We start from the raw sequence: 27,212 nt of genomic DNA on the forward strand, positions 1-27,212 counted from the left end.
GCTAACTTCCTAGAGCCAAAAAACATTAGAGACTGGCTATATCAAGCAGAGTCTTGTTTAATTTCACATTTTATAAAGCTGAACTGGTTAAAACTAAGTGAGCTGTAGTCAGAGTGACATGAGCACAGAGTGGACTTAGCACAAGCAATTTTCTCCTTCCTTCAGCCCCCAAAACCACCCAAAGAGACATTCCTGAGGGTCATGGTATCCTCCGCAATTATATCCCACTCTTCCTCCATGAAGCCCAGAGTGGTGCATGTCGCCATGTTCATCTTCACAACAACCCCATGAGGTAGGTTAGGCAGAGAGACATGTGGCTGACCCTGAGTCACCCTGTGAGTTTCATGGCTGAATGGGGATTTGAACTTGGGTCTCCCTGGTTTTAGTCCAACACTTGAACCACTACACCAGGGCTGCTCAACTTCAGCCCGCCTGCAGATGTTGGCCTACAACTCCCATAATCCCTGGCTATTACCTACCATGGCTGGGGATTATGGGAGCTATAGTCCAAAAACAGCTGGAGGGCCTAAGCTGAGCAGGCCTGTACTACACCAAGGGATTTCTGGGAGATCCCAGAAACTACATTGAGACACTTTTCATTAGCAGAGATTCCAATAGTGCAAGGCATCTCCACAAAGTTTCTGGGGTCTCCTAGAAGATGCCCTCTCCCCCTGCAGCCACTAGCATCACATCCCATGATGTTGCTGAAGGTTCCTTGACCCTCAGAACACCTTTCAGGTTCAAAGAATAGGTGAGAAGGAGAAAATTGCTTGTACTATCTCTGCCTTGCACAACAAGCACCCCTCTGGATGTGGTCCAATATAAGTAGGAGGAGGATGGCAGCCAAAAAGGATGGGTGATATCTGTCACTGCTAGGATGGTGTGAATCACTTCCACATTGATATGCTGACAATTTATGTAGCCTACTCCACAGTGTGATGCAAACTGCATTGTTTGGCAAAAGATCTGCATAAAGCCATCACCCAACTAGGATCAGAACTTGTGCCAGTCCAGAGAAATGGCCTTACCAAAAAAAAAAAAAAAGTTGCATTAAAGATATTGCAACATAAAATGCTATTTCACTGTAGAGCATTGTCGACGTCTACACCTCAGGTATAGAGCAGCTTCTTAAAATTCACTGCTTCAGAGGCTAGCCGGGGATTCATCCCATTCTTCCAAAATGGTTTGACACCTGCTCAGACAAGAAGTAACTCAATCAATCAATCATCTTTATTACAGTCCTAGACCAGCATAAAACAAGACAAACAAGAAGCAACTCATTTTTCAAGACTTCCAACCATAGTTTTGCCCATGATTTGAACATGCCGGCAACTATTTCCAAGTCTGAAACATTTGTAGATATTTGTCACCTGGTGGGTTGGAGTCTGAAACAGTGGAGATGCCACCAGGAGGTCTGCACCCTGCCTCCACCACACTAGTTTGCTGCCACCACTCAAGCTCATCTTCATATCCCTTACCGGCCCCTTCTAATTCCTCCACTTTCCCTCCCTGCAGGGGGCAGGGAACAGAGCTACAGGAAGTGCAGCCTCACGCTTCCCGTTGCCACATGCCCCATCCCTTGCAGTCAGAGAGAAGGGGAAATTAGGAGCAGCTGGTGAGTGAGATGAGGATGGGCTGAGGGGCAGCTGCAGCCACCCCCACACCAGATAAGGAGGGGTGAATTGGAGAGAGAAGGTTGGATGGTTGACTGTTGGAGAAGGACAAAGATTGGGGCTGGATGGAGGCGGGGAAGGGAGGCGGGGCTTGCATGCAGGGGAGGAGTAGTGGAAGGGCCAGGGCTTGGAAGGGGGAGAAGTTGCTCTTCAGCCTGCTTTGTGCATCATGGAGAAGGGGATGGTTGGAAGGGCAGCGGGAGGAGAAGTTGAAGGTCCTCAGGGCTTGGCTTGAGGAGAAACTGCTGACATGAGCATGGAAAAGCAGCAGCTAGGTCTGCTGCCTTAGGCACCACTAGGATTTGGACTGGACCTGAGTAGAACCAAGGTTCAACTTGTAAAAATTCAATGCACGGGAAAATGAAGTCATGCAGTGAGTTTTTGTTTGGCTACCAGAGTGTCAACAATACCATATTTACCTGAACAGAAGGTGACTCTGAATGTAAGACGATCCCCTTAAGAAGAAGAGGTTAAGTAACCTATACCTGCATTTACTCAAAAGGAACAAGACTCTGAATTTAGAACAACCTTCTGATTTCTAATATTAAAAAAACCTGGGAGAAGCCAAACCTTGGAGTCAGGCAAATCACATTCTGAGGCAACTCAAAAAGACACAACCTATGCTAGCAGTAACAGAGGGGAAAGGGTGAACACACATTTTAGCTCTAAAGCAGAATAGAAGCCACAGAGCTTTAATGAAAAAAGAAGTTAAGACTTTTGTAATTAGAAAGAGCCAGCTGCAGCTAATAAGGAGAAGGAATGTTAAACTGGGGATTTTTATTTTTTTTAAACTTAACAGCAGCTGAGACACTGAACCTCAGTAAATTACTGGACTTTCATTGTATGAACTCCGGTAGGAAAACTACACAAGCAAAGTCTACCAGGAGCTGATCTGGTAAGAACACAAGTTCTAAATGGAGGTCTCCCATTCAGGTCAAGCTTTGGCAAAATGCTAATCCATCTCAGGTGACGTTTCTTGTATTCGACCACATCCAGTTGATCTCCTCAAATATTTTCCTTCCTCTCCTCCTTAATCTTTCCAGAGTGTGTTTAAGTAGCACAGACTAATGTTATTTTACCCAAAGAGCCTCAGATTACACCCGGCTGAACATGCCGTAAGTTTCACTTACTGGCTGCTTGTAAAAGCTATTAAGAGAAAACATCACGAGATCAGGCCCGTCGTTGGATTCAGGTTGGAAAAGGTTGCATTTCAGTTCCTTTCCAAAAGTTGAGAACTGTGTGTTCATTCCTCTGCTAATGTTTCAATAAGTCAAATAAAGGTTGGGAACTGCTACTTTCCCCCCACCCCTTCAAGACATTTGATGGAAGGAAATTTGGAAGGGAGTGAAAATGAGAACTTGAGTTCCAACTCCAGCTGCCTGGAGACAAACCACAGCTTTTTAAGAGAGAGAATGACTGGAGAGAGGAATGGCTTCCCACTGTGCACACACATTTGTTTTGTCCAGGGGCCTGCTATTGCTTCTGGACAAATTGTTTTTGCAGTTTTTTTAAACAGTACAAAAGCCCTCACAACCTGTTTGCCTAAAGTTGCCCGTTATGTCCGAAAGCGGCCATACTCAAATTTGGGGTACTCCATGTAGCTCCTTCATATGCAGAGTACACAACAATATACAAAGCAAATCAGGGACCACAAACATGTGTGTGTTCACACACACACACACATACACACACACACACACACACACACACACACAGAGACAACAAGCAAGGGTCAGGTCCTCAATTCCTACATGCAAATGCTTGAAAATTTGCACTCAAGTCACACACTGCCTCAAAATGTAACTGGTGCCCTCCTCATGGTAAGTGAACCTTTAATGTTTTATGCCTGCTCAACTTAGGGCCCCCCCAGCTGTTTTTGGGCTACTACTCCCATAATCCCCAGCCACAGTAGCCAATAACCAGGGATTATGGGAGATGTAGGCCAACATCTGCAGGAGGGCCGACAACTACCTCTAAACCTTACAGGCCAATCAGGCAGCATCATTAATCACAGGGAGGCCATTCTGAGTAGCGTCCCCATGATGAATGCAACACAGAAAGAGTCCCGCCACAACAGACCAAAGACCTATTTAGTCCAACATTCTGTTTCCTACAGTGCCCAATCAGATGCTTTCAGGAAGTCCACAAGCAGGGCTTTAAGGCCACAGTCCCATCATGCTACTTCAATGATCCTCACTATTTTTCAAGTGGGGCCACTTTGGCCAAAACAAAAAAACAAAAAATAAATAAAACACTCTTCAAGATAAGAGCCCTTTCCTGAAGTGCAGTGCTATGTGCAGTGCTGCACTGACCTCTGTGCAGTGCTGCACTTTTATCAGAATCAGGGGGGGAAAGAAAGCCCTGTTGAACTCCAGCACCATCTCGGAAGGTGTGCATGGAGGGCTGGGGATTGTCTTCTTTCCCCAAGCTTTTATTTATTTCAGTTTATTTCATTTCATTTCTATACTGCCCTATCCATCCAAAGGCTCTGCATAGATGGCTCTTTCCCCCTAGAACTCTACATGCATGTCTTCCAATATGGTGCTGGGAACTGAGAGGGTTCCATTTGCATTAAAGGAGCCCCACTGGCGCTGGGCAAAGCGTAGCAGTGCATGGTGGGAATGCCAACCTCTGCACAGTGCCAAGAGAACAGTGCAAAGTATTTTAGTTCAAGCCAAAGCTTCATATGAGAGAGGGGGGAGAGATTTGGGGTCAATGGAAACCATGACTGGCTCCCCCGCCTTACAATGAAGGACATTGTGCTATGGCTTCCCAGCATCTTTCCCCATTCTTAGCCCTTCTACCTCTCCAAAAATGCAGGACATAAGTAAGAAGAAAATCCAAAAGGCAATGAGTCCAAAATATACACCCACTAAGACTTGCCCAACAGCAGGGAGCTGCCATGTTGCCTGCACATTTGGCAAAGGCAAAGTGGATTCAGACCAAATCGGGGGGTGATTCATCAAGGCTGCTTTTGATTAATCAATTAGGGGGTCTGCAATTAAATTTGAGGTCGAATCACACACCCCTACTTTGCAAGCATCATTGGATGCATCCATACAGCAACTTCTTATACCATCCAAGAGCTCAGGACGTTTGCCAGGGTAAGACAGGTACCAAGTCTCCACGACACAGGATATGCTCACTGCAAGAAGCCAATAATGTTTTATCTTAAAATATCCTGCTTTTCTATTTAAAGATGTCCAATGTGGCTTTCAAAAACAATTTAAAAAATTAAAAACATAAAACAGCAAAAAATAATCCAGTTTAAATCAAATATGACCAGATCAAAGCAGCAAGGATGAACACATATCACCCACCTGAAAGCCTTAGAATGTAAACAGTCTTGACCTGACTCCTGAAGGACACCAAACAATTTTTGGTGATCTTCTCTGCCTCCGAAAGTGCTCTGTGCCTTCTGAAAATATGTCCCTGATGGCTGCATGACCCTTGAGGACATATTTTTGAAAGGAACGGGGCACTTCTAGCAGCAGAGAAAATCATCAAAAATTGACACACACACACCCAGTACATGCAGTGGCATTGAATAAGCTTTTTAAAGCACAGACATGTCTTTCTGGAGCATCCACACTGCCTTACTCAGGATGTCAGCCAATTGTCTTCAGATACTAAAAACTGGAATAAGTTATTGTTTCTACTTAAAAGCTCATCATGATAATTATTCCCCAAAGGTCTCATCTAAACATTGCATTCCATCAAAGGAATATGTTCAGGTTACAGAGAAAGCTCCAGTGTCATGGTTTCCCCTTCCCTGAAGCAGTTGACAAGCTGCTTAAAATGAAGAACATAATGTAGACCAAATTCAATCAAAAATTATATCTAATTGCAGGAGGGGAGTTGTGGCCACCCCATCTAATTCAGCAGTACAGTATTCCCACAACAAAGAAACCACAACCCACTGTCATCTGAATATTGCTTGAGAACTCAACGTCCTGTTGAACTCAAAGTTTGTATCAATTAAAGCTAACTACATTCAGGTGCTACTACAAGCAACACTCCCAATATGCCTTAGCCATCGGAAATACTGTACCCCACTATTGCTATTGTGATAGAGATTGTGCCAGTTTTTCAGTATGCAGATCCTAGGGACAACGATCTTTTAAATAACTCTATTTTTGAAAATCCTAGTTTAGGTGCCATGGTTGAATTTCTAAGCTCCAGGGCTCACTGGTGCCTCGGATTTGTCAACCCTGTATTAGGCAATAGTTCTGAAGGGTATGTAGGTGGCATGGGGGAGCCAAACCAGGAGAAAACCAGGAGAGCTGGTCTACCATTTGGGATCGGCAGGTAGACCAGCCCTCCGCTCTGGACTTAGTGTGTCAGCTCACCTCAGAGGGCTGGTCTACCCACTGGTACCAGCTGGTGGACCAGCTGCCCCAGAAAGAGGTGCCATTTTGAGGCCCATTTTCCCAACAAAACAGGCCTCAAAATGGTGCCCGAATCACCCGAATCAATTTGGGTTGAATCAAGGTGATTCATCAAGGCTGCTTTGATTAATGAATTAAGAGGCCTGCAATTACATTCAAGATCAAATCATACACCCCTACTCTGCAAGCATCATTGGATGCATCCATAAAGGAACATCTTATACCATCCAAGACCTCAGGAAGTTTGCCAGAGTAAGACAGGTACCAAGTCTCCACTGCAGAGGATATGCCCACTGCAAGAAGTCAATAATGTTTTATCCTAAAATATCCTGCTTTTCTATTATTATTTTTTAAACATTTATATTCTGATCTTTCTCCAAGGAGCCCAGAGCAGTGTACATAGTTAAGTTTCTCCTCACAACAACCCTGTGAAGTAGGTTGGGCTGAGAGAAAAGTGACTGGCCCAGAGTCACCCAGCAAGTATCATGGCTGAATGGGGATTTGAACTCGGGTCTCCCCGGTGCTAGTCCAGCGCTCTAACCACTACACCACGCTGGCTATTTAAAGATGTCTAATGTGGCTTTCAAAAATGATTTTTAAAATACACAAATTAAAAACATACACTGGCAAAAAAAAATTCCAATTGAAATCAAATACGATCAAAGTGGCAAGCATGAACACATTTTGCCCAGCTGAACGCCTTAGAATATAAACAAACACACTTTACCTCACTCCTGAAGGACACTAATGTTGGTGCATCAAGACAAGAAGCCGCCTGAAGAGAGAGATCACCACTGAGTATGCCCTCTATTCAGTCTTCATTATAATGTCTTCATTCCGACATTACAAACTAGAGGCTATACTTGAGTACAGCCTCTGGAAAACCCCCAGAAGTTCCTCCCAGTGTGTTAATCATTGCTTTCTCCCAGTGTGCTATTCAAGCGTGCAGCCCTTGTCTAAGGAAGTGAAGGCTGTAAGCATGATGGAGGGTGCTTCTGCGATCAGGAAGTGCAGATGCAGGAACCTCCCAATCACAGAAGCGCTATCCATCATGCTTACAGACTCCACCTCTTCAGACAAGGGCTGTAAGCTTCAGCAGCTCATTGGGAGAAAGCAATGACTGACACACTGGGTGAGACTCCTGGAGCTTTTCCAGAGGCTATACTCAAGTACAGTTTATAATGTCTGGATGGGGCTTCTGTCAGCATGCATGCCCAGAACAATTCCTCTGCAGCAGGCCTTAAAGGCTAGGAAGGTTCCCATGGAAGAAGACGATCCCTAAAACAAGGGTTTGCAAGCTTAGGTCTCCAGCTATTGTTGGACTACAATTCCCAACATCCCCTGCCACACTGGCCTCTGGCCATTTGCAATCACCTTTTGCTGTAGGGTTGTGTTTTGGTTTTTTTTCTATTTTGTTTTTGGCCCGAATCCGAAACACCCCCGTTTTGTTCTTTGTTCGAAATCAGCCAATCCGAAACACCCCAATTTTGTTCTTTGTTCGAAATTGCAAAATCCGAATCCGAAACGTTTTGGATTTTGAAAAATGGCCCAGGGGAAATACTAGTGGGTGGGGGTGGTAGTGCCCAATGGGTGGAAACTACCACAAATTTCAGAGCAATTGGGCAAAGTGCTGATTTTGGTTGAATTTTTGAATTATAGGATTTTTTCCATAGGGAAGAATGGAGGTTTCAGCAAACGTATAGTTTGATGTTGGGGGGAAAGGGGTGGCCCAGAGCAGAGTAGGGTGGGTGGTAGTGCCCAGTGGGGTCAAGGAAGCTGCCAGTTATTTCAAAGGAATTGGGCAGAGGGCTGATTTTTAAAGATGTAATGGAGTTTGCGCATCTGTAAAGTTCTTCGCTATAGGGAATGATGGACCTCCATAATTCCTGCTCCATAACTGCACTTGGGGGGGCACCAGCATGGCCCAGAGAGAGGTACTGGGTTCTGTTGTTTCTGAGATGTTTGAGTGTAGATTCAGATTCTCTGGTAGCATATGAGAGTGGATTCATGGTTTGTCATTGGAAATCTCATATGCTACCAGAGAATCTATACTCAGAACACCTCAGAAACAACAGAACCTAGCACCCCATGGGTTAGCAACCCATGCGGGTGGTTGGCACCCTGTGTGCACTACACAACTCGCTCCCAGTTACTCCAGTGCCCCCCAGGTGGAGTTATGGGTCTTCTGAAACCTCCATTATTCCCTGGGGGGGACCTTAAAGAAGCGTAAACTTCAACAATTCCTAAGAAATCTGCCCTTTGCCTATTCCTTTGGAATAGGGGAAGTGACAGGCACCCCTTGGGGCATTGCCACCCAACCCACTGTTTTGCCCCTCAGGCCCCCTTTCTGCCCCGAATCTGCCCCAAAGATATGTCAACTTCAGAAATTCTTTAAAAATCAGCCCTTTCCCCAATTCCTTTGGAATCTGGGTGGCAGCAGGCACCCATTGGGGCACTACCACCTGCACCACTCTTCTGCCCCCAAAGCCCCCTTTCTGCCCTGAATCCACCCCAAATAACATCAACAACAGCAGAACTTTGGAAAAAATCAGGCAGATTTCCAAAGTCATGCACATCCACGTCCTCCCCATCCGAAATGCACACAACAGATCTACACACAACAGTGTGAAACAACAATGAAATGCACCCTGCCCCACTGGCCAATGAGGGTCAATGCACAGTGCCCCACTAGCCAATGAGGGTAAAATTTACCCTTAAATTTGCTTAAAAGGAATAAGGAGGCAATTGCCAACAGATCAGCCCATGCTTTCACTGGCCAGTCTGTGGGCTGGAAGGGCTGGAAATTCAAACAGATGTCAAAACTCAAAATGGAGACTGAAGGAGAAAGACTTTTTGTGATTGCAAAATGGAGTTCCAAAACAGCCGAAACAACAAAACATTTTGTATCCGAAACAGGGACGTTTGGTTTTGGCTACAAAATTTTCTGTTTTGAGCATTGCACGTTTTGTTTTGGCTACAAAACAGCCCAAATGGCCTGTTTTGTGCACAAAACGTTTTGTATCCGAAATGAAACGCACATCTCTATTTTGCTGTACAACTTGATCCTTTCATGGATGGTCACTCAGTAATTAAATCACCAACGTCTAACAGTAAGGGCTATGTCATTCTAGGGCACAAGTTCAGACATGGTCCCACAAGTTTATTTTAAGACACAGCCACCTTACTTTACACATGCAGAGGGCAAGGCATACAAAGAAAAGTGCATCTGCCACTACACAGCTCATTTGGCCCTTCGTCTTCCATGACACCGCCCTGGTTCAGACGTCACGCAAAAATTAAGTTCAAATCACTATTTAGCATGATTAGCATGAACCTTGGGAAGACGTTTTCAGCTACCTACTCTTATACAGAACGAGCCGGGATTTGCCAGTTTATATTGTCCCCTTTGCAAAGCAGGGCCCTCCCTGCATTGTTTTGCATTGGAATGGGAGACTACATGTGTGAGCACTGTAAGACATTCCCCTTAGGGGATGGTGCTGCTCTGGGAAGAGCATCTGCCTGCTTGCATGCAGAAGGTGCCAAGCTGACTCAGTATACGGCAGCTTCCTATGTCCATACACTAGGCATGTTCACGTATCCCTAAACAGGGTTGGAGGAGCAGCCAACCAGTCAAGTAAACTCAAAAACCAAGACAGGAGAAGGAGAGAGTGATCCTGTGGTGGGCGGAAGCTGGGTAGGACAGCTTTTTGTCCACCCTTGATAAAATGCTGGAGACAGAAGGTGGGCTGGCCACCCCCATCTTACCCAGCTCTCACCAGATCACTCTCCCTTCCTCCTACCTAGTTGTTTGGGTTTACATGACCACCCATCAGGAGCACACACAGCACTCCCACTCTGGCCGAGCACTCCTTCAATTCTGTTTGGGGTCGTGTGAACAAGTCTATTATATATTGTTGTTGTTCTGGGGATGTCACAACAAATCCTGACATGTTCTAAACAAGGGCAGGCCTCCTGCCCTCCTGCACAAAAGGAAGAAAGCGAGTCCAAGGCTCACCACCATTATACTAAACCCTGGTTTGATGCAACATCTGAATCCGGCCTATATTACCACCTTTGCTCATGTTCATGAAGGCATCACTATGTGCTGGCAGGCAGTTATGACGACAATGGAGAGTATTTATATACCGCTTTTCAACAAAAGTTCCCCAAGCGATTTACATCGAGAAATAAAAATAAATAAATAAAGATGGCTCCCTGCCCCCAAAGGGCTCACAATCTAAAAGGAAACATAAGATAGACACCAGCAACAGCCACCGGAGGGATGCTGTGCTGGGGTTGGATGGGGCCAGTTGCTCTCCCCCTGCTCGATAGTAGGGGAATCTTGTTGATATAGCTTTTGTGCCTAATCTGAGTAGCATTATTTTGATCTTAAGTCACACTCTTGGAAAAGGTCCTGTGATCCTCCCTGCAGAGATAGCATCTCAGAGCAAAAAGTATCTGTCCTGCACCAATCAGCCAAATGTGTTCAATCAAAAGGTTGCGGATTCCTAAAGAGTCTGCTGATGGCAGCCTGCAGAAAGGGCCTGATGACCACCATCCAGAAATGCATTAGGGGCTCAAAAAGGCACCAATGCATTAACAATCTCGGAAAGCAAGCACCTAGAAGCTCTATCAAAAACCAAGTCGAAAATCAGGAAGGGCTTCTTTTCTGCGTAATTGGTTTGCTGGCTTTCAACTCACATGCATTTTGAAATATTAGTGAGACGTTTGAGGGAAAGGAGAGGGTGAAGCTGTAAGTTTCCTAGCTCTTGGGATGGCTGCTGACACACCAGCCTGCAATAGCGGCAAAATATTTGAGTCATTATGTTAGTACAATGCTTAGCTTAGGCACTGATGTCAAAGGGGCCTTTGCTAAAAGTCCTTGCCCTATGTGAGGTTCTTTTTTAAAAATGCCTCAAGGTGTTTTCAAGCCACTCCTATTTTGGAGCACAAAGTGGATACAATAAAAACTGGTGCACATGCTGTACAAGAGTACGTCAGACTAGTAACACTGGATTTGCACCATTTGAGTCAGTTGCACAAATTACATTACACAAGACTGAGCTCACTGGAAACAGGGGCATAGCTAGAATTGAAGAAGGGGAGCAAATGTCCCTGGGCCCAAGAGAGGGGGGGGGGTCCATTGGCTGGGAAATAGCCAGCTCTTCTGCCTCCCTGACTCATTGACAAGCTGCAGACTCCTGATCAGAGTGGTAAGTGTATGATATGATTTGCATAGGAGTGATAGAAAGGGCATACTGAGGATGGCTTTTCACCATGCCCATAGAGTTCTCCTGCAGCATACATAGTTGGGGGAGAGAAGCAGAAGAAGGCAGGGGGCCCGGGGCCCATCTTCATTGGAGCCCAGCTCCATCCGCCCTGAGCCATTCTGGAAGGGCGGTATACAAATCAAATAAATAAATAAATAAATAAATAAATAAATAAATAATAATAATAATAATAACTGGAAATAATGGCCTTACTCTTGTGTAACGCAATTTGCATAATTTTGGAGTTTGCACAACTTACGCACATTCCACACAAACGCAATGTCACTAGGTTGATGTACACTTGTGCAGTATGTGAGCCTATAATAATAGTGTGGCCACCACACTGAAGCTTGGCAAAGCAGATTAAAACAACACTAAAGGCAATGGTGTCTAGACGAGAAAGCCAAGGAGAATGAAAAGGTCTTTTCCTAGTGACTGAAGGATAATAATGTAGGTGCTAGGCAAGCCTTCATGGGGAGCACACTCCATGAGTGGTGTGCCACAATCAATATACCTTCTGCCTGATTGCCACCAGCCTTACCTCTGAAGCTGACCTCAGTGCATGGGTAGAAACATGTGAGAGCAGGCCTTCCCTCAGGTACCCAGGTCCCAAGATGCATAAGACTTTAAAGGCTGGCAGGGACAAGGCCTTTTTGGCAGTGGCACCCTTGCTATGCATATATTCCTCCCTTGTCACTGCATCAGGCCTGTTCCCCCTTACGGCTTTAAGACACTGAATGCCCCTCTATTTTAGCAAACCTTCCAGTCCAGGAACAACAAATGGCTTTTAAATGGAACAAAATGGCCTGTTATATTATGCATGTTCAGATTTTAGTTTTAATCCAAGGGCTTTAATGATAGTATTTTGATATGTTGTACGGCACGGAGCCACTTTGGCAGGGCAGACGTTTCAAAATAAGTAATAGAAAACTATGCTTGCCAAGTACTGCAAGAGTTGCAGGCCAATCAAACAGATATTTACTTAGATATTTACACTGCGTGCAATGGGACCATGACCGCGAGAAGGCCAGATTTGACCCTTTTGGCCTCTACTGCAAGGAAGCTGGGCAGAAACAACAATAACCTCCACATTCATTGCACATCCACCCACCCATCCACAGAGAGCCACAGAGCTCTTTCTTCTGGCTTCCCTACCTCTGCCTTATATATTTGGTTATTTGGCCACACCCATTTCCTGGCTCCCTCATCTTGATGCTCATGAATCAGGGACTCCATCATGCTTATCTCTGGTTCCCACCCAGCCCCGCCCATTCCCCTCTGAAGTACACTTCCAGAGTCACTACTTGATCCAGAATCACTTTCCAACAGCCACTACTAGGGATGTGCATGGAACTGGTTTGGAGGCCCTTTTAGCATACCTCCTTGCCACCCCGGTACATCATGGACCAGAAGTGGCCCGAAATGTCTGCTGAGCAGAGGTACGCTGGAACCAGGGACTGGTTTTAATGACAGTGCCAGTGGGGGAAACACAGCTGGGGTGGGTGGGAAGAGCACCTTCCCTGGTCCTTAAAGGTATCCCACTCCCACCTTTGAACCGGCAGTCACTGGTTCTGTGCATACCACAAGCCACTACTGGCAGTTGGGGCTGCTGCTGAAGAAGGAGAAGCAGCACTGCAGGAGCTGTGAATTAACATCAACCTACCTCTTCAGCAGAGCTCTAGAGACCCCACCACCACCATGCTCGGGACTGTGCTTTTTTTCTCCTTCTTCTCCCTTTAAATGGATATTATGTTTGCAACGGCCAACATCCTGACTACACAAGTGCTAATGCAGTAAATAGATCTGAATAGCAGCACTTCCAGACTAACTGCATCAGCCCACTGGGGACCACCTCCTCTTTCTCTGGAAGCCCTTTGTGCCACCAGAAAGTATGTCCCTGAAAGCTCCATGACCCTCAGGAACATATTTTGGAGGGCTTCCTGGGGATGGGGAAGGGGAGATCTGGAAGTGATGTTATTCAGATCATCTCACTGCACCAACACTTCCTAAGTCAGGTTGTCGGCCAATGTCATTTTGATTTCATTTGGCTGCTTTGATTCCCCAAAGTAATAACTGCTAAGATTGCAAACCTCTTGAGGACAGTTTTCACATTTGAGTGGTGGGCGGGAGGAGCCCTGTAAGCTGCTCTGAGTCCACGGGACAGAGCAAGAGATACCTCTTTGCTAGCTGGGCAGAGGTATCTTTAATGTGGTGACTGCCTTATATTGAGCAGGGAGTGATCAACTATCCCTCTTCTTCCTTGGCACAGAGTCCTTCCAGTGGGTGTTGCATTTCTACTTCTCTCCTTTGCATTTCTTTTTAGATTGTGAATTGTTTGGGAGACAGGAAACCTTCTTCTTCTTATTTTTCTATGTAAACCAATTTAAGTTGGGGTGGTTTTTGTTTTTTGTTTTAGAAATAGTGAAAGAAAGAAAGAAAGAAAGAAAGAAAGAAAGAAAGAAAGAAAGAAAGAAAGAAAGAAAGAAAGAAAGAATAAATAGTCAAAACAAATAATGAGTGGTAGATTACCACTGACTACCATGACTTCTATTTCTCTCACTACTCTGCTCAGTTTGGCATCTTCTGCTTCCTGGATCTCATGAGTCTTACTTCTGTATTGGCCTTGGCAAGGTGAGGGTCCCCTACACAAACGCAAACACACACACTCCCAGGGCTTTACTTCCAAGTATGCATAGGGGTGCAGCCTTAGTCATTTTTGCAGTGGCACCAATAGCTCAAACCTATGCACACTAAAATGAAAGCATGTCACCAAGTTCAATGGCACTTGTCTCCTACTTACTATAGAGCAATTAGTTAATACAAATACGATGAATATGTATCCACCACTTTTCAACAAAAGCTCCCAAAGTGCTTTGCATAGATATAAATAATAGGGATGTGCACAAAATTTGCCCGAATTCTATTTGCATTTGAATCGAATTTGGAGCCATTGAACAGAGCCACTTGGAGCCATTGAACAGAGTGGAGATTCGTTCAAATAAATCTGAATTCAATTCAACTCGATTCAAATGTGGGCAAATTCAAATCAATTCAAATCAATTCAAACAAATCTCCACTCTGCTCAATGGTTCCAAATTGAATCAATTTGAATTAGAATCAGATTCGGGTGAATTCCAAGCACATCCCTAATAAATAAATAAATAAATAAATAAAATGGCTCCCTGTCCCCAAAAGGCTCACAATCTAAAACAAGAACCATAAGATAGACACCAGCAACAGCCACTGGAGGGACAGTTGCCCTCCCCCTGCTCAATAAACAGAATCGCCTCTTTGCTCAGTAAGAAAGATAAAGTGTGCCGTCGAGTTGATGTCGACTCCTGGCGATCACAGAGCCCTGTGGTTGTCTGGTAGAACACAGGAGGGATTTACCGTTGTCATCTTCCATGCAGTATGAGATGACGTCTTTCAGCATCTTCCTATATCGCTGCTGCCCAATAGAGGTGTTTCCCATAGTCTGGGGAACATACCAGCAGGGATTCGAACTGGCAACTTCTGGCTTGCTAGTCAAGCCATTTCCCCGCTGTGCCATTAGGTAGCAGCAGGGGTTAAATGACACAAACTGCTTCTCAGCAAGTCAATTCTCAATTGCAGCCATGAAATGCTGTGTATATTTACTCAAAGGTATGCCACTCTGTGTTCAACACTGCATACCCCTAGGTAAGGGCACACAGAATTGCAGTTTTCCTCTCTTCCCATCTCTGGAAGCCAACTGAACTCTGACGCAGACTAGAAAGCATGTTCCCTTTTTGAAGCAGCTCTCCGACAAGGTATTCCAGTTTTTATTCTAAAAGCCAAATCCACACCACATTACAAAGCTCTCGTGTTGAAGCATTTAAACAAGCATGAAAAAACATGGACAGGCAACCAAGCTCCTGATGGTCACACAGAGTTTTGTTAACAGGAGAAGCAATTTTAGCAGAGCAGGGAGGCCAAGCTCATTTCTGAGTTTTGAAGGGAGACAGCAGAACTTTGAAAATATTTGCTCTGAACTTGCTGATCGCAATGGACATAATTGCATCACTGAGTTGAAGTTCCTGTTTTCCCCTCATCTGGAACCGTGTGTGTGTGTGTGTGTGTGTGTGTGTATCCCCCTGATCAAAACAGGAGTTTAGTTTAGACAGTACAATGATCACGAGGATTGGAAGGCTATACTGGCCCACCTTACAGGGCTGTTGTGTTGGTTACAGAGATAATGCAGTAATCTCTGTAAGAGATAAGGTCTTTATTTAGACAGCACTTTTCAAAAGTGCTATATAAATAGACTTCAGTGTGACTACACAGTGTTTATGGGCTAGTTAAATGTACATGCAACAATACCCAGACAGCTGCAGACTTTGAAAGGAGGAGATTTTTAGAGCAGATGAGCAGTAAGAAATGGGTGCTTGGCCCATCTTCACTGCCAGAACTTCAATATATGTGTTCATACATTTAAAATCCTACAAGGTGAGGAAGCCACTGGGGACAAAGGCAGGACTTTTTTTAACATGTAACCAGAGACAAAATGTGCAGTCCCAAAAGAGTGGGTGGGGAGAAAGAGAGAGAGAGGAATTCTAAAAGAATATTTGCACAATTCAAAAAGTCATGCAAAAAAAAAAAAAAGTCACATTATGTTAGATCAGGCCTTGGCAAATTTTCTTTAGATCTGGGAACCAGCCCATAACTATAGCAGCCAGACAACGGACACTTTACAAAAATTACCAGACTTAGGCAATGACAGGCATTGTGAGGGGTAAGGGTATTCCCTTTGCAAGTAACTTAGTTGCCTGGGACAAATAAAGATTTTATTAAATAACTCCACCTCTGAATATCCTAACCTAGGCACCCGTCTTTACTGTGACAGGGATTCCAAGATACTGTGGACTACACCTCCCATAATCCCCAGATGCCATTGCAGCTGGGGATTATTGGAGTTGTAGTCTGCAACATCTGGGTATCCTTGTTATAGGGAACACTGCTATGCGCCATAGTTAAATTTGTTGGTACCATCATGGGTCCCTCGTGCTTGGGATTTGTCAAGCCCTATATTAGATGATGTAAAAAGTGACTGATAACAATAAGAAAAGTAAAGTGAATTGTTTAAACTTCTCTAGAGCTCCAGTGGTGAACAAGTGTACCCATTTCTCCTCCACTGCTACCAAAGATGCTGCCAAAAGATAGAGCCACCGTTCCTCAAAAGGTCTTCACCAGTGAAGATAACACCCTTCTGCAATGGTGCTGTCAAATTCCCAGTACTTTCTTCTGCTCCACATAGGCTTCTAAATGTCACAGAATGTGAATTTAAGCAACAAAGTACATAAGCACAGGCAAGGGAAATGCACGTGTGTGTGTTGTAGTGATGTACAATACGTGCACAAATAACAGTTATAAGTCATTGCACAGTTCTGAGTTTTCTTTTTAAAACATCCCTAAGGACAGGTGAATTGGAGTGGGTTAATTGGAGGGCAGGAAAAGCTAAATCACCCCCCTGATTCCTCTGGTCTAATTTCTCTCAACATAGCTTCGCATTTCAAAAGGGGGGTATTGGGGCCATGCTATATGCTACAGTTTGCCCCTTAAATAAGATTCAAAACATGAATCTTACTTATTTATTTATTTATCATATACTGCCTGATTTATATCTTGTGTTTTTCTTCCTCGAAACCATTCAGAGACCCAACAGAGACCAACTGGATTATTTGTGAAATTATATATCACACAGTCACCATAGCCTCCCAGAATAATATTTGCCCAAATCCTGCCTGGTATGTACAGGCATATGAATGTGCAGCTTATTTTGCCTAATTTTTAGAGCTGTATTTTAAAACCCATTAGTCAAAAGACATGATAGATGAGCTTGCCATTCTCAACTGGATGCGACTCCACAGAAGATTCTATCTATGCCAGGAATCTTATTTCATTAAGAAAGTGATATTATGGAGCATCTGAGCTCACATACGAGACGCACACAACAGAATGCCAGAGAGGTTCTAACTGCCAGTACCCCACAGTGCGTGCCTGATTATTTGCAGATGCAGGGTGTGTGTGTGTATGTGTGTGTGATGAGGGGAAAAGAAGAGAATCGTTACAGGAATTTTAATCCTTCATTTTGGCATGACACAGTCAGCGTCACTTATAACCTCAGCTATATGCACGGATTAGCCATTAGCATCCTAGTGCACATTTCTGTAAATTTGCTGAACATGCTACATTTTCAGAGACCACAATAAAGCCCAAGAGTGACAGCGCAGACGAGCTTCAATAAGTCAACTGTCAACACCAATTCTATTTAGCCAACAGCTGAATGTTCAACAAGGAGCTACTTTGGACACTGCCTCTTTACAGCAGGCCTGTTGTCCCACAAACACAACCATTGCTCTAAGATCAACCAGGGAACATGGGATCAATTAAAACCAGCTTATGGGGAATGGAGGTGGGAGGTGGGCAAGAGACGGGGGTAATTCACATAACCTGGGTTAGAGCTCTATTCATTTCAGTCCTCCTGCTAGGCAGTTCTTAAGCCGTCTTCTGAAAGCAGAAACCTTACAATCACACTTCACTGTCTGGTCTGGGTTTTAAAGTAGTTCCAATTTAATTAAAGGCACACTATGGCTTGCTCCCCCCCCCCTTTTCTTTTTCCTTTTCTTTTTTGGTCAGCACAGATAGTTTGGTTGGTCACAGAGAAAATAAAAAACTGATCTCATTTTAGCCGCTCGCTCGAAAAATAAAATTCCAAAAGTGTTCCCACTATTGGAAAGTGAGAACAGGAAAGGAGGGAGGACTTTTTAGGAGCAATTTCTACAGAGTTTTTCATATTCCTACAGCCGTTTGCCACTTGAGCTTCACCATTCTGTTAGGACTTCTATTTGGTAGTCACGAGGCAGTGTCCATATGCATGTCAGAAAACCTTCCATCATGTTTCAAAGAGCTTTTCTAAAAGGGCCACCTGACTTTCCGATTGCTCTGCCACACCCCTTGCTCTGATACAAGGGGAGTGAGATGCCTAAAGAGCAATTTATGTTCCGTTGCCGGTTCGAATCCCCGTTGGTATGTTTCCCAGACTAAGGGAAAGCAGCAGCGATACAGGAAGACGCTGAAAGGCATCATCTCATACTGCGTGGGAGAAAGTGATGGTAAACTCCTCCTGTATTTTACCAAAGACAACCACAGGGCCCTGTGGTTGCCAGGAGTCAACACCGACTTGATGGCACACTTTACCTTTAAGAGGAAGTAAGCATTTGTACAGAGATGGAGCTTTCAGAGGTGATCTGGTGTAGTACACATGTTTGTCCATGTGGGTGCTGTAATCACATTTTGTTCATTCTATCAGCAACAGCTTTTACTGACTGATTGTGCCTGAAGATTGTGCCCTTCTTCATTAAACCAAAATCTCAACTCATCACAACATCAAGTAATGTCCCCTGATAACTGCTAAATCATTGTAAACCGCTTAGAGAGCTCCAGCTATAGAGCGGTATATAAATGTAAGTGCTATTGCTATTGCTATTGCTAACTGTCCCCTGCTAAATGAGCCAGAACGGCACCTTTTTAAAGTGGCGATTCTCTCTATTTAGCGGGGGGGGGGGGCGGGGGACAACTGGCCCTATCCATTCCCAGCACACCAACTCTCCAGGGGCTGTTGCTGGTGTCTATTTTACATTTCTTTTTTTGGATTGTGAGTCCTTTGGGGACAAGGAGCCATTTTAATTTAATTTAATTTAATTTAATTTAATTTAATTTAATATGTAAACTATGTTGGGAACTTTTTGTTGAAAGAGGTATAACAATATTCATTGTATACATATATAAAAATATTTGACATATATTTGACATATTTGTAATTAGCATCTAGTAAATGGTGCTTGCATCACCATTCGTGCTGTTGCCACTACCTTTGCAGGGCAAGCTTTACTTGAACAATGAACACAGCCCCTATGCAAGGTTCTCTAAGCCATCCACATAGAACATGCCCATGAATGCCACCAAAGAGACCAAGTCACATCTGACTAGCACAACTACAACACCCAGAAGCTACCTCCCAGTGGTAATTTGCATGAGCACATATTTTACCCAGCACATCATTGTTATTGTTGTAGGCCAGCTGCGGTGCTCTATAGCTCTTCACATGGAGGAAATAACATTTGAGATGTTCAGCACAGAAGTACTAGAACAACCATTACTTCCTGCCTGTGGAGAGTTTTAGGGCATTTCCACTGGCCCACAGCAATATCAAGGCAGAGCTGGCAGGCAAATGCTCCTTCCCTTCTTAGATAAGAGTAAAATATCCCATGCATTTTCGGACAAAAATGCCAAAGTTAACAAAATAAGTAAGCAAAACTTTAAATTGGAAGTAGTTTCCACCTCAGATCCACATGAAGGAGAAAAACAAGTGTTCCTTAAGGCCCAACCCAAACAGCAGGAGACCAGAAGATAATTAAGAAAATCCCCACACCCCAAGCAATGACCTTTAGCTCATCTGCTGTATACAGGCCAATTTAGATAATCCAAATCTGCCCCCATTTTCTTTCAGGACTTGCTTTTATAGTAAAGTCTTTCAGGAAGTCACTTGGTCAAGCCAACCAGCAGGAAAGAAACTGCAATCTCATCCATACTTGCAGAGCCAAGACAAAAAGTAGTTCCTCATAAAAACAGAGCTCTGAGCTTCTCCTTGGGCCACTGACGACACCAATGACTCAGGTGGCTGGTGTTGCAGGGAAGGCCGAGGATGGGGAAAGTGTGGCATTGTTAAACACCCTGACAGCAAACGAATCAAAGCTCCAGCAGCAAACAGGGGATCCAAAAAGAAGGACTAGCACTCCAAAGAAGTTGGGTATCTTATTGACAAAGAAGAAAAATGTTTCTCTAAAATGCCAAGTCTCTGCCTCAGCACCACAATAATTACATTTAGTGGGATTGAATCAAGACTCTAGACCAGGCCTGTGCAATGTAAGGGCCGAAGTTTGGATCTGGCCTGTAGGGACTTTTTCACTGGCCCCCAGGTAGGAGTATCCTTCAGCAACAGCAGGAGCCACAAAGAGCTCTTGACTTGTTCCCTTTTCTCCAAGAGGGGCCATCCTTTGTCCTATCCGGAAACTGTCTTATGATGCCATCTTATTCATGGGTACTCAGAAATAGGTCCTGCAGTGTACCCAGGAAGGCTTACTCCCAACTCAGCATGCCTAGGATTACAGCCTGAAAGCAACAGCAATTTAGAGTGAGGAGAGGACTTGGCATTTGTTTGGGGCTGGCATGCACTCTAGGTACCCCACTAACTGAGCAAGGACAGGGCCAATTTTCCAGTCACTATTCTTGGTTAAAATTGTGGGTCTCTTGATAGGAGGGGAAAGATCCACAAGTAGCTAACAATTGCTTACATTAATATAGTTAATTAATTTTAATGTAATAATTTGCTGAAAATTGACCTCGGCCCCCAAGCACCAAGTGATGGTTGATTCTGACCCACCAGGGCATTTGAGTTGTGTGCTTCTGATCTAGACAAATCATCCAGACCAGGAGTTCCCAACTTTGGGTCTCCAGATGTGGTTGCACTACAACTCCTATCAAACCCAGCTCTGAGGGCCCACAGTCTACATCTTAGCCTAATTTAAAAGCCGATAGGCTTCATCCACACCAGTACAACTTGTTAACCCACACCAGCACGGGTGATTTTGAATACATGAACTTGCACAGCAGGACAGGAAGTGCAAGTGACTTGTGTTTCCTGTTGCCATGCTCCCCTTGTCACATGTGAAGTAGGAGGTTGTGTTATCTTTCTTGTGGGATGCACATGCTCCCAATATGAGAGCAGCTCATGCATTCCCCTATGAAAGTCCTCCTTCCAAAGATTACAAAGAAACATGAAAACAGAAAGTACAAGTAACTCACACTCCTTTTCTTTCTCCCTACCACAAGAACGAGCAGAAATACTACAGTCAGAAGTACTGCTTAGCCAACAACTTGGATGGCTTTAAGAAGGGCTTGGATAACTTCATGGAGGAGAGGTCTATCATCGGCTACTAGTTAGAGGGCTAAAGGCCACCTCTAGCCTCAAAGGCAGGATGCCTCTGAGTACCAGTTGCAAGGGAGTAACAGCAGGAGAGAGGGCATGCCCTCAACTCCTGCCTGTGGCTTCCAGCAGCATCTGGTGGGCCACTGTGCGAAACAGGATGATGGACTAGATGGGCCTTGGGCCTTATGTTCTTATGTACCTTCAAAGGCACATTTTATGGATGGATGGATGGATGGATGGACTGGATTGGATTGGATTGGATTGGATTGGATTGGACTTATATACAACCCTTTCAAAAATGGCCCAGGGTGGTTTACCACTTTACCACAAGCACTTAAATAGTCACTCTCCAGGAAGGTTTTCCACACTCGGCTTTTAGTTCACATCTCCTCCTGAATGGAGATGTGCGTTCACATATCGGCCAAATTCACCCCAAAGTCCCTGTGAGCTATCGGGGAGCACTTCATACACAATTTGGGTATTTCATCACGTGTCAGAATGTAGCCGAATTTATATTAGGGTAAAAAAAATCCACTTTTTGTGGCGGTTTCTTTTCTTTGCAACTTAGAACTCACAGCAAAGCCTTGCAAAAAACCCACGGTGAAGCCTGCTGTCTGGGAAAGCTCCAGGTCACCTGTGGTGAATTCAGAGCTGCTTCAAGGCTACTAGGTGAGGGAAGTCTTCATAGACTGGAAGATAACTGGGTCTCCCCCCCCCACCCCTTTCTTTATGTTCCTGACTATCGATATGCTTAATATCTGATGGCTCAAGTGACCGAGTCAAGACATAGGCTACGAGGGAAATAAGAAGAGGTGGGGAAAGCTGAGGCTGCTACCCAACTGGACCTGGAGGCAAGTCCTAGACCCAAACTACCACATATTCCCCAGAAAGCAACTTTCTAACACAAGACGAGCTGGCCCAAAAGACTAGCTGGCCTCCATCTCAATGAAAAGAGCAGTGATACAGACATAGGAACCAGTCTTATACCATTGGTCCACCTAGCTCCGTATTGTCTATATGGGCTGAGTGGCAGGGGTTTCAGACAGGTATCTTTCTCCCAGCCATACATGGAGGACTTTTTGCATGTACTCTGACACTGAGCTGTGATCCCTCCCAGAACAGAACTTCAAGTTACCAGGAGAGCAGTCTGGCCCAGCGATTCCCAAACTATGGTTTGTGTGTACTGGAGGAGTACTTGAGAACTTTTCTGGGGGTGCCTTGTAGTTCTCTGTAGGACCTCTCTAGCCCTCTTCAGAGGGTAGCCATACTCATGCTAATGAAGGGGAAAGCAAGGAGGGAGTCTTGCTGCCCTGCTGTCATTCACCCCCTTGCACCATTTAGGGTGCCATTTGTCTGAAGGAGGCACCGCAAGTGTGTTCAATGGTACATAGGAACACAGGAGGCTGCCATATACCAAATCAGACCATTGGTCTATCTAGCTCAGTATTGCCTTCATTGACTGGCAGCAGCTTCTCCAAGGTTGCAGGCAGGAATCTCTCTCAGCCCTATGTTAGAGAAGCCAGGGAGGGAACTTGGAACCTTCTGCTCTTCCCAGAGTGCCTCTATCCCCTGAGGGGAATATCTGCTCACACATCAAAGTCTCCCATTCAGATGCAACCAGGGCAGACCCTGCTTAGCTATGGGGACAAGTCATGCTTGCTACCACCAGACCAGCTCTCTGATTCTGTGACAGAGACTGCAGCTCACAGAACTGCCCTTGAACACACTTACAGTGGCACCCCTTTCAAAGGGCGCCCTGAGAGTTTGTCAGGTGCAAGGAGGCGTGACAGCAAGCCAGTGTGACTTCCTCCCCTCTTTCCCTCTTGCAAGTGTGAGTGTGGCTGCCCTCTATAACATCTGAAGAGGGCTTCTGTTGAACATTCATCTGATGAGTGTACAGTGTACACAGGTCATGGATCAACATAGGTCACAGGTCAACACAGGTACAGCTATTCACACGTTATGTTGGACACAGGTACAGCAGTACACTTCCTGTCACTTTTTAAATGAATGTAGGTACAGTCTTTCGCGCACAAAAACATGTACAAGGGTTTAGACTCATACTATATTATGTCTTAACAGATTGTCTCTGTTCCAGGTAAGAAGCAAGTAAAACAAGAAACCTGCTGGTGGTGGTGGTGGTGAAAGTGGCACTTACAATTGTTTGAAGTCTTGGAAAGAGGGCTCTACTCATCAAAGTTTGGCTAGAGCAGTGGTTCCCAGTTTCTACAAGCTGCCACTGACCTGTAGTAACCATCTTTCTGGAGCAGCAAAAGCACCAACAGGAACTAAGGCGGTCATCAGGTGGTCATTAGAAAAGAGTGGTCATCAGAGAAGAGGTGGTATTTAGACCTATACTGAAAAAGCCCTCCCTCATTACCTCTGATTTAAATAACTACTGGCCGGTTTCTAATCTTCCCTTTTTAGGCAAGGTAATAGACTGCGTGGAGGCAGTCTAGCTGCAGAGGGTCTTGGATGGCATACAGTAGCTGGACCCATGTCAATCTGATTTTCGACCTGATTATGGGAGTGAAACTGCCTTGGTCACCCTAGGGTATGAGCCATGCTGGGAACTGGACAAGGGGAGTGTGTCCCTGTTGGTTCTGCTGGACCTCTCAGTGGCTTTCGATGCCATTGAACATGATATCCTTCTGGTCCGTCTCTCTGAGTTGGGGCTGAATGGGTCAGTCTTGGACTGATTCCAGCCTGACTTGGAGTGTTGGGTCTAGAAGGTGTTGCGGGGGAACTGCTGCTCAGTCGCACGGCCATTGGCCTGCGAAGTTCCACAGGGCTCGATTTTGTCCCCCTTGCTGTTTAACATCCACATGAAACCATTGGGGGAGATCATCTAGAAATCTGGCCCTGGAAAGCCAGACAGGAAGATGCTGGAAGGCATCATCTCATACTGCATGGGAGGAGGCAATGGTAAACCCCTCCTGTATTCTACCAAAGAAAAACCACAGGGCTCTGTGGGCACCAGGAGTCGAAACCAACTCGAAGGCACACTTAACTTTACCTTAGGGACTGCCTGCTCCTACCTGAATCTACCCACCTGACTAGATCAACTGGGAGGGCTCTGCTCCGAGGCCTGAGGCTTGTTTGTCGAGCACACTGGACAGGGCCTTCTCAGTGATTGCCCCCAGGCTGTGGATCTCATTTGCAGCTGAGATTCATATGGCTCCCTCTCTCCCAGCCTCTAGAAAGAAAGAAAAGACTGCCCTTTTTTCCCAGGCTTTCAGTCAATGAGTAGCCCCCTTCTCTCTTTAAATTGTTGGCTGCATTTGTTCTATTTTTATGGGGTTTTTATCTTGATGTTAACTGCCCTGGGGTCTTAGGACAAAGGGCAGTATATCTAGATAGATAGATAGATAGATAGATAGATAGACAGACAGGATAATGCATTTCTCACACAGTTGCACAGACAGAAGCAGAGGCAGTTGGTCCTTCAGCCAACCAGGGATCAGCACATCAGAAGTGACTGGGGCAGTGGTGCTAACCAGCACTGGGACAAGATTAGCTGGCTAGCTGCAGAGTTATTTCCTATTTGACTGAGGTGAGAATTCCCCCAGACTTGAACAGGAAACATGCAGAGAAGATGCCAGGGCGGCACAAGTCAACATGGCTCAGTTGTCAAGGAGAGCAGCATTCAGTGGTGAGCATGTAATAGCCAACAGCCACTATGTTGCTGCTCTTAGAGGATTTACTGCAGCTCTTTCTTTGTTCAATATTTTGGCCCAAGTGAGAACCAATGCTGCAGTCTAGGAAGCAAGGTCCACTGCAACCAGCAGGACATTCAGCTAAGCCTATGCAATAACAACATCCTAGCATAGGAAAGAAGGCATCCTGAAAGCCAGCATACTAAAATCTGGTAATATACACCAACAGGAGATCTTTTGCAAAGGAGTCAATTTGCCCTGTAAACTCTCTAGCCTCTGTATTTACAGCATCATGCCTCCAGCACCTCCCCCTCCTTCCTAATTTTTTTTTAAAAAAGACTTTATTCAATGACTCTCATTGAAAGACTTGACCTTTGCAGGCCCAAGTACCCCAGAGGGAGCAGGCTACCGGGAGGGCTGGAACTGTCAACTCCAGACACCTAGAGCAAACTTATTATCCTCAATTAGCTCAAATTTCCTCTCCTTTACTAAGGTTGCCTATGCACTGCTGACATGCAAAAGATCACATCCGGTGCTCCACATAGATTTACATGGAATGGCTATTGCCTAGCTCCATATTCACAATCAGCTGCATAGAGATCCGCATTTCCATCACTATCAGCATTTCCATCGCCACCTTTCTGCTTTTCAAAAGACCCTGATTGTAAGTCAATAAGGGGTACTTCACCCAATTTCAAGCACATTAACTATACACTTTCACACCCTGATCCTATACCTCTGGTGTAGAAATATGCCTAGGATTGCAACTTACTTGGGATGCATTGACCTCACTTGCTTCTGAGTAAAACATGCACAGAATGGGCTACAAATTCTATCAAAAGTTCTGGGATCGACTTAGAAGCACTTGTATTTAGGACACAAAGGGGGGTTAGAAATCGGATGCGAATTGGGTAAGAAAGGGGTTAAGTGTATTTAATGGGTGATCCCCTATGGGAGGGGTAGACAGAGAGTAAAGGGTGAGTGCCTGCCAACCTCCCGTCCGTCGAGACAGAAGAAAGTGAGCCAGAGCAATCCTATGAGGAGCCACGTTCACTCCCCCACACTCTTAATCTGCGTTAAAGCGAAAGCGCATCCCCCCCCCCCGCCCCACTTGCCACCTACTCTTCCCAATTAAAGAGGCTGGAAGAAGCCACCACGCCCGTCCGGAACTAAGTGGGAAGCGAAGGTGAGCAGGCCGGCGGGGCGAGGGCCGGCGGCGGCGGCGGCGGGGCTGAGGGAGGCCGAGTGAGCCCCCGGGCGAGGTGGCCTGGTGCGCTACTGACCTCTCTTGCTGCGTCTCCAGCGGCTGCCTTGGCAGTGGCTGTAATCCAGGCAGTTGAGGACGATCAAGGCAAAGGAGAAGAGGCGAAACTGCATCCTTCAGCTCTCGGCTCCGGGCAGTGGCAGTGGCAGCAACAGGAGGGGTCCAGTCGGGGACTGGGCTTGCCCCCCACCCCGGGCAGAGGCGAGGTGACAGGCAGGACGCAGCGGCGGCCGCTCACACGCCTCCCGAGCCCCCGCGCAGATGCTGCAAAGAGCCGGCAACTTCTAGCATCTCCTTCGATCTGGGTGGAAAAGAGAGAAACGGCTCACATGAATCAAGCGAGCTCCTGGGAAGGCTGCGGCGGCGGGGCTTCCTTCGCAGGAAACACGCCGAGGATCGGGCTGCCTCTCGGTCTCCTGTCGGCACGCAACCCGATCCTGGGCAGGCTTGCGCCCAAGCGGAGTCACGCCGCATGCCGCGGGGCTCACTCCCAGGTAGAGGCTCGGCTGCGGTCCCACTTTTCTTGGTCAGATCATCGACATGGCTGGAGGCTCCGTCCGGGCTCCGTAGAGAGAGAGGATGCTCTGCAGCCGGTGGCTAGCTAGGCAGCTTTAGCCAGGCGATCCGCGAAGCATGCGAGCCAAGCCGATGCAGGTTTCCTCGGAAGGAAGCCCCGCGTCCAGTGAGACGGACTTACTCCTAGGGAATCGTGCGGTGCCGAGGACCGCAGCCGATCTCATGCATGCTGAGAAAGAAGCCCTCCCTGAATGCAATAAAAACATGCACGGGAGGATCGATTAATAATAATAATAATAATAATAAAACAACAACGAGCCTCCCAGCCACCCGTTCGTACCCACCACGGTTCAGCCTCAAGCGGACTAAGTGAATCGGGGCCCTCAGCAGCCCCAGGGAGCGAAAGAGAAACCTCGCCGCCGCACGCCGGAGACGCTAA

General features: G+C 45.7%; 1 protein-coding gene across 3 annotated transcripts in view; it reads right to left on the reverse strand.

Moving 5' to 3' along the window:
- RSPO2 (R-spondin 2) overlaps positions 1–27,212 on the reverse strand; it is a 175,754-nt gene that overhangs the window by 148,111 nt on the left and 431 nt on the right. For 2 of the 3 annotated variants that reach the window (XM_053242751.1, XM_053242749.1), the window contains exon 2: positions 26,277–26,558. In XM_053242751.1, the coding sequence (XP_053098726.1) occupies positions 26,277–26,370 (94 nt within the window). In that variant the 5' untranslated portion in view covers positions 26,371–26,558. Of the gene's footprint in view, positions 1–26,276; positions 26,559–27,117; positions 27,204–27,212 lie in introns of those variants that run through there. The other variant, XM_053242750.1, reaches the window with a different exon arrangement.

The sequence above is a fragment of the Hemicordylus capensis genome, chromosome 4 (genome assembly GCF_027244095.1).
Source record: "Hemicordylus capensis ecotype Gifberg chromosome 4, rHemCap1.1.pri, whole genome shotgun sequence".
NCBI classification, from domain to species: Eukaryota; Metazoa; Chordata; class Lepidosauria; order Squamata; family Cordylidae; genus Hemicordylus; species Hemicordylus capensis.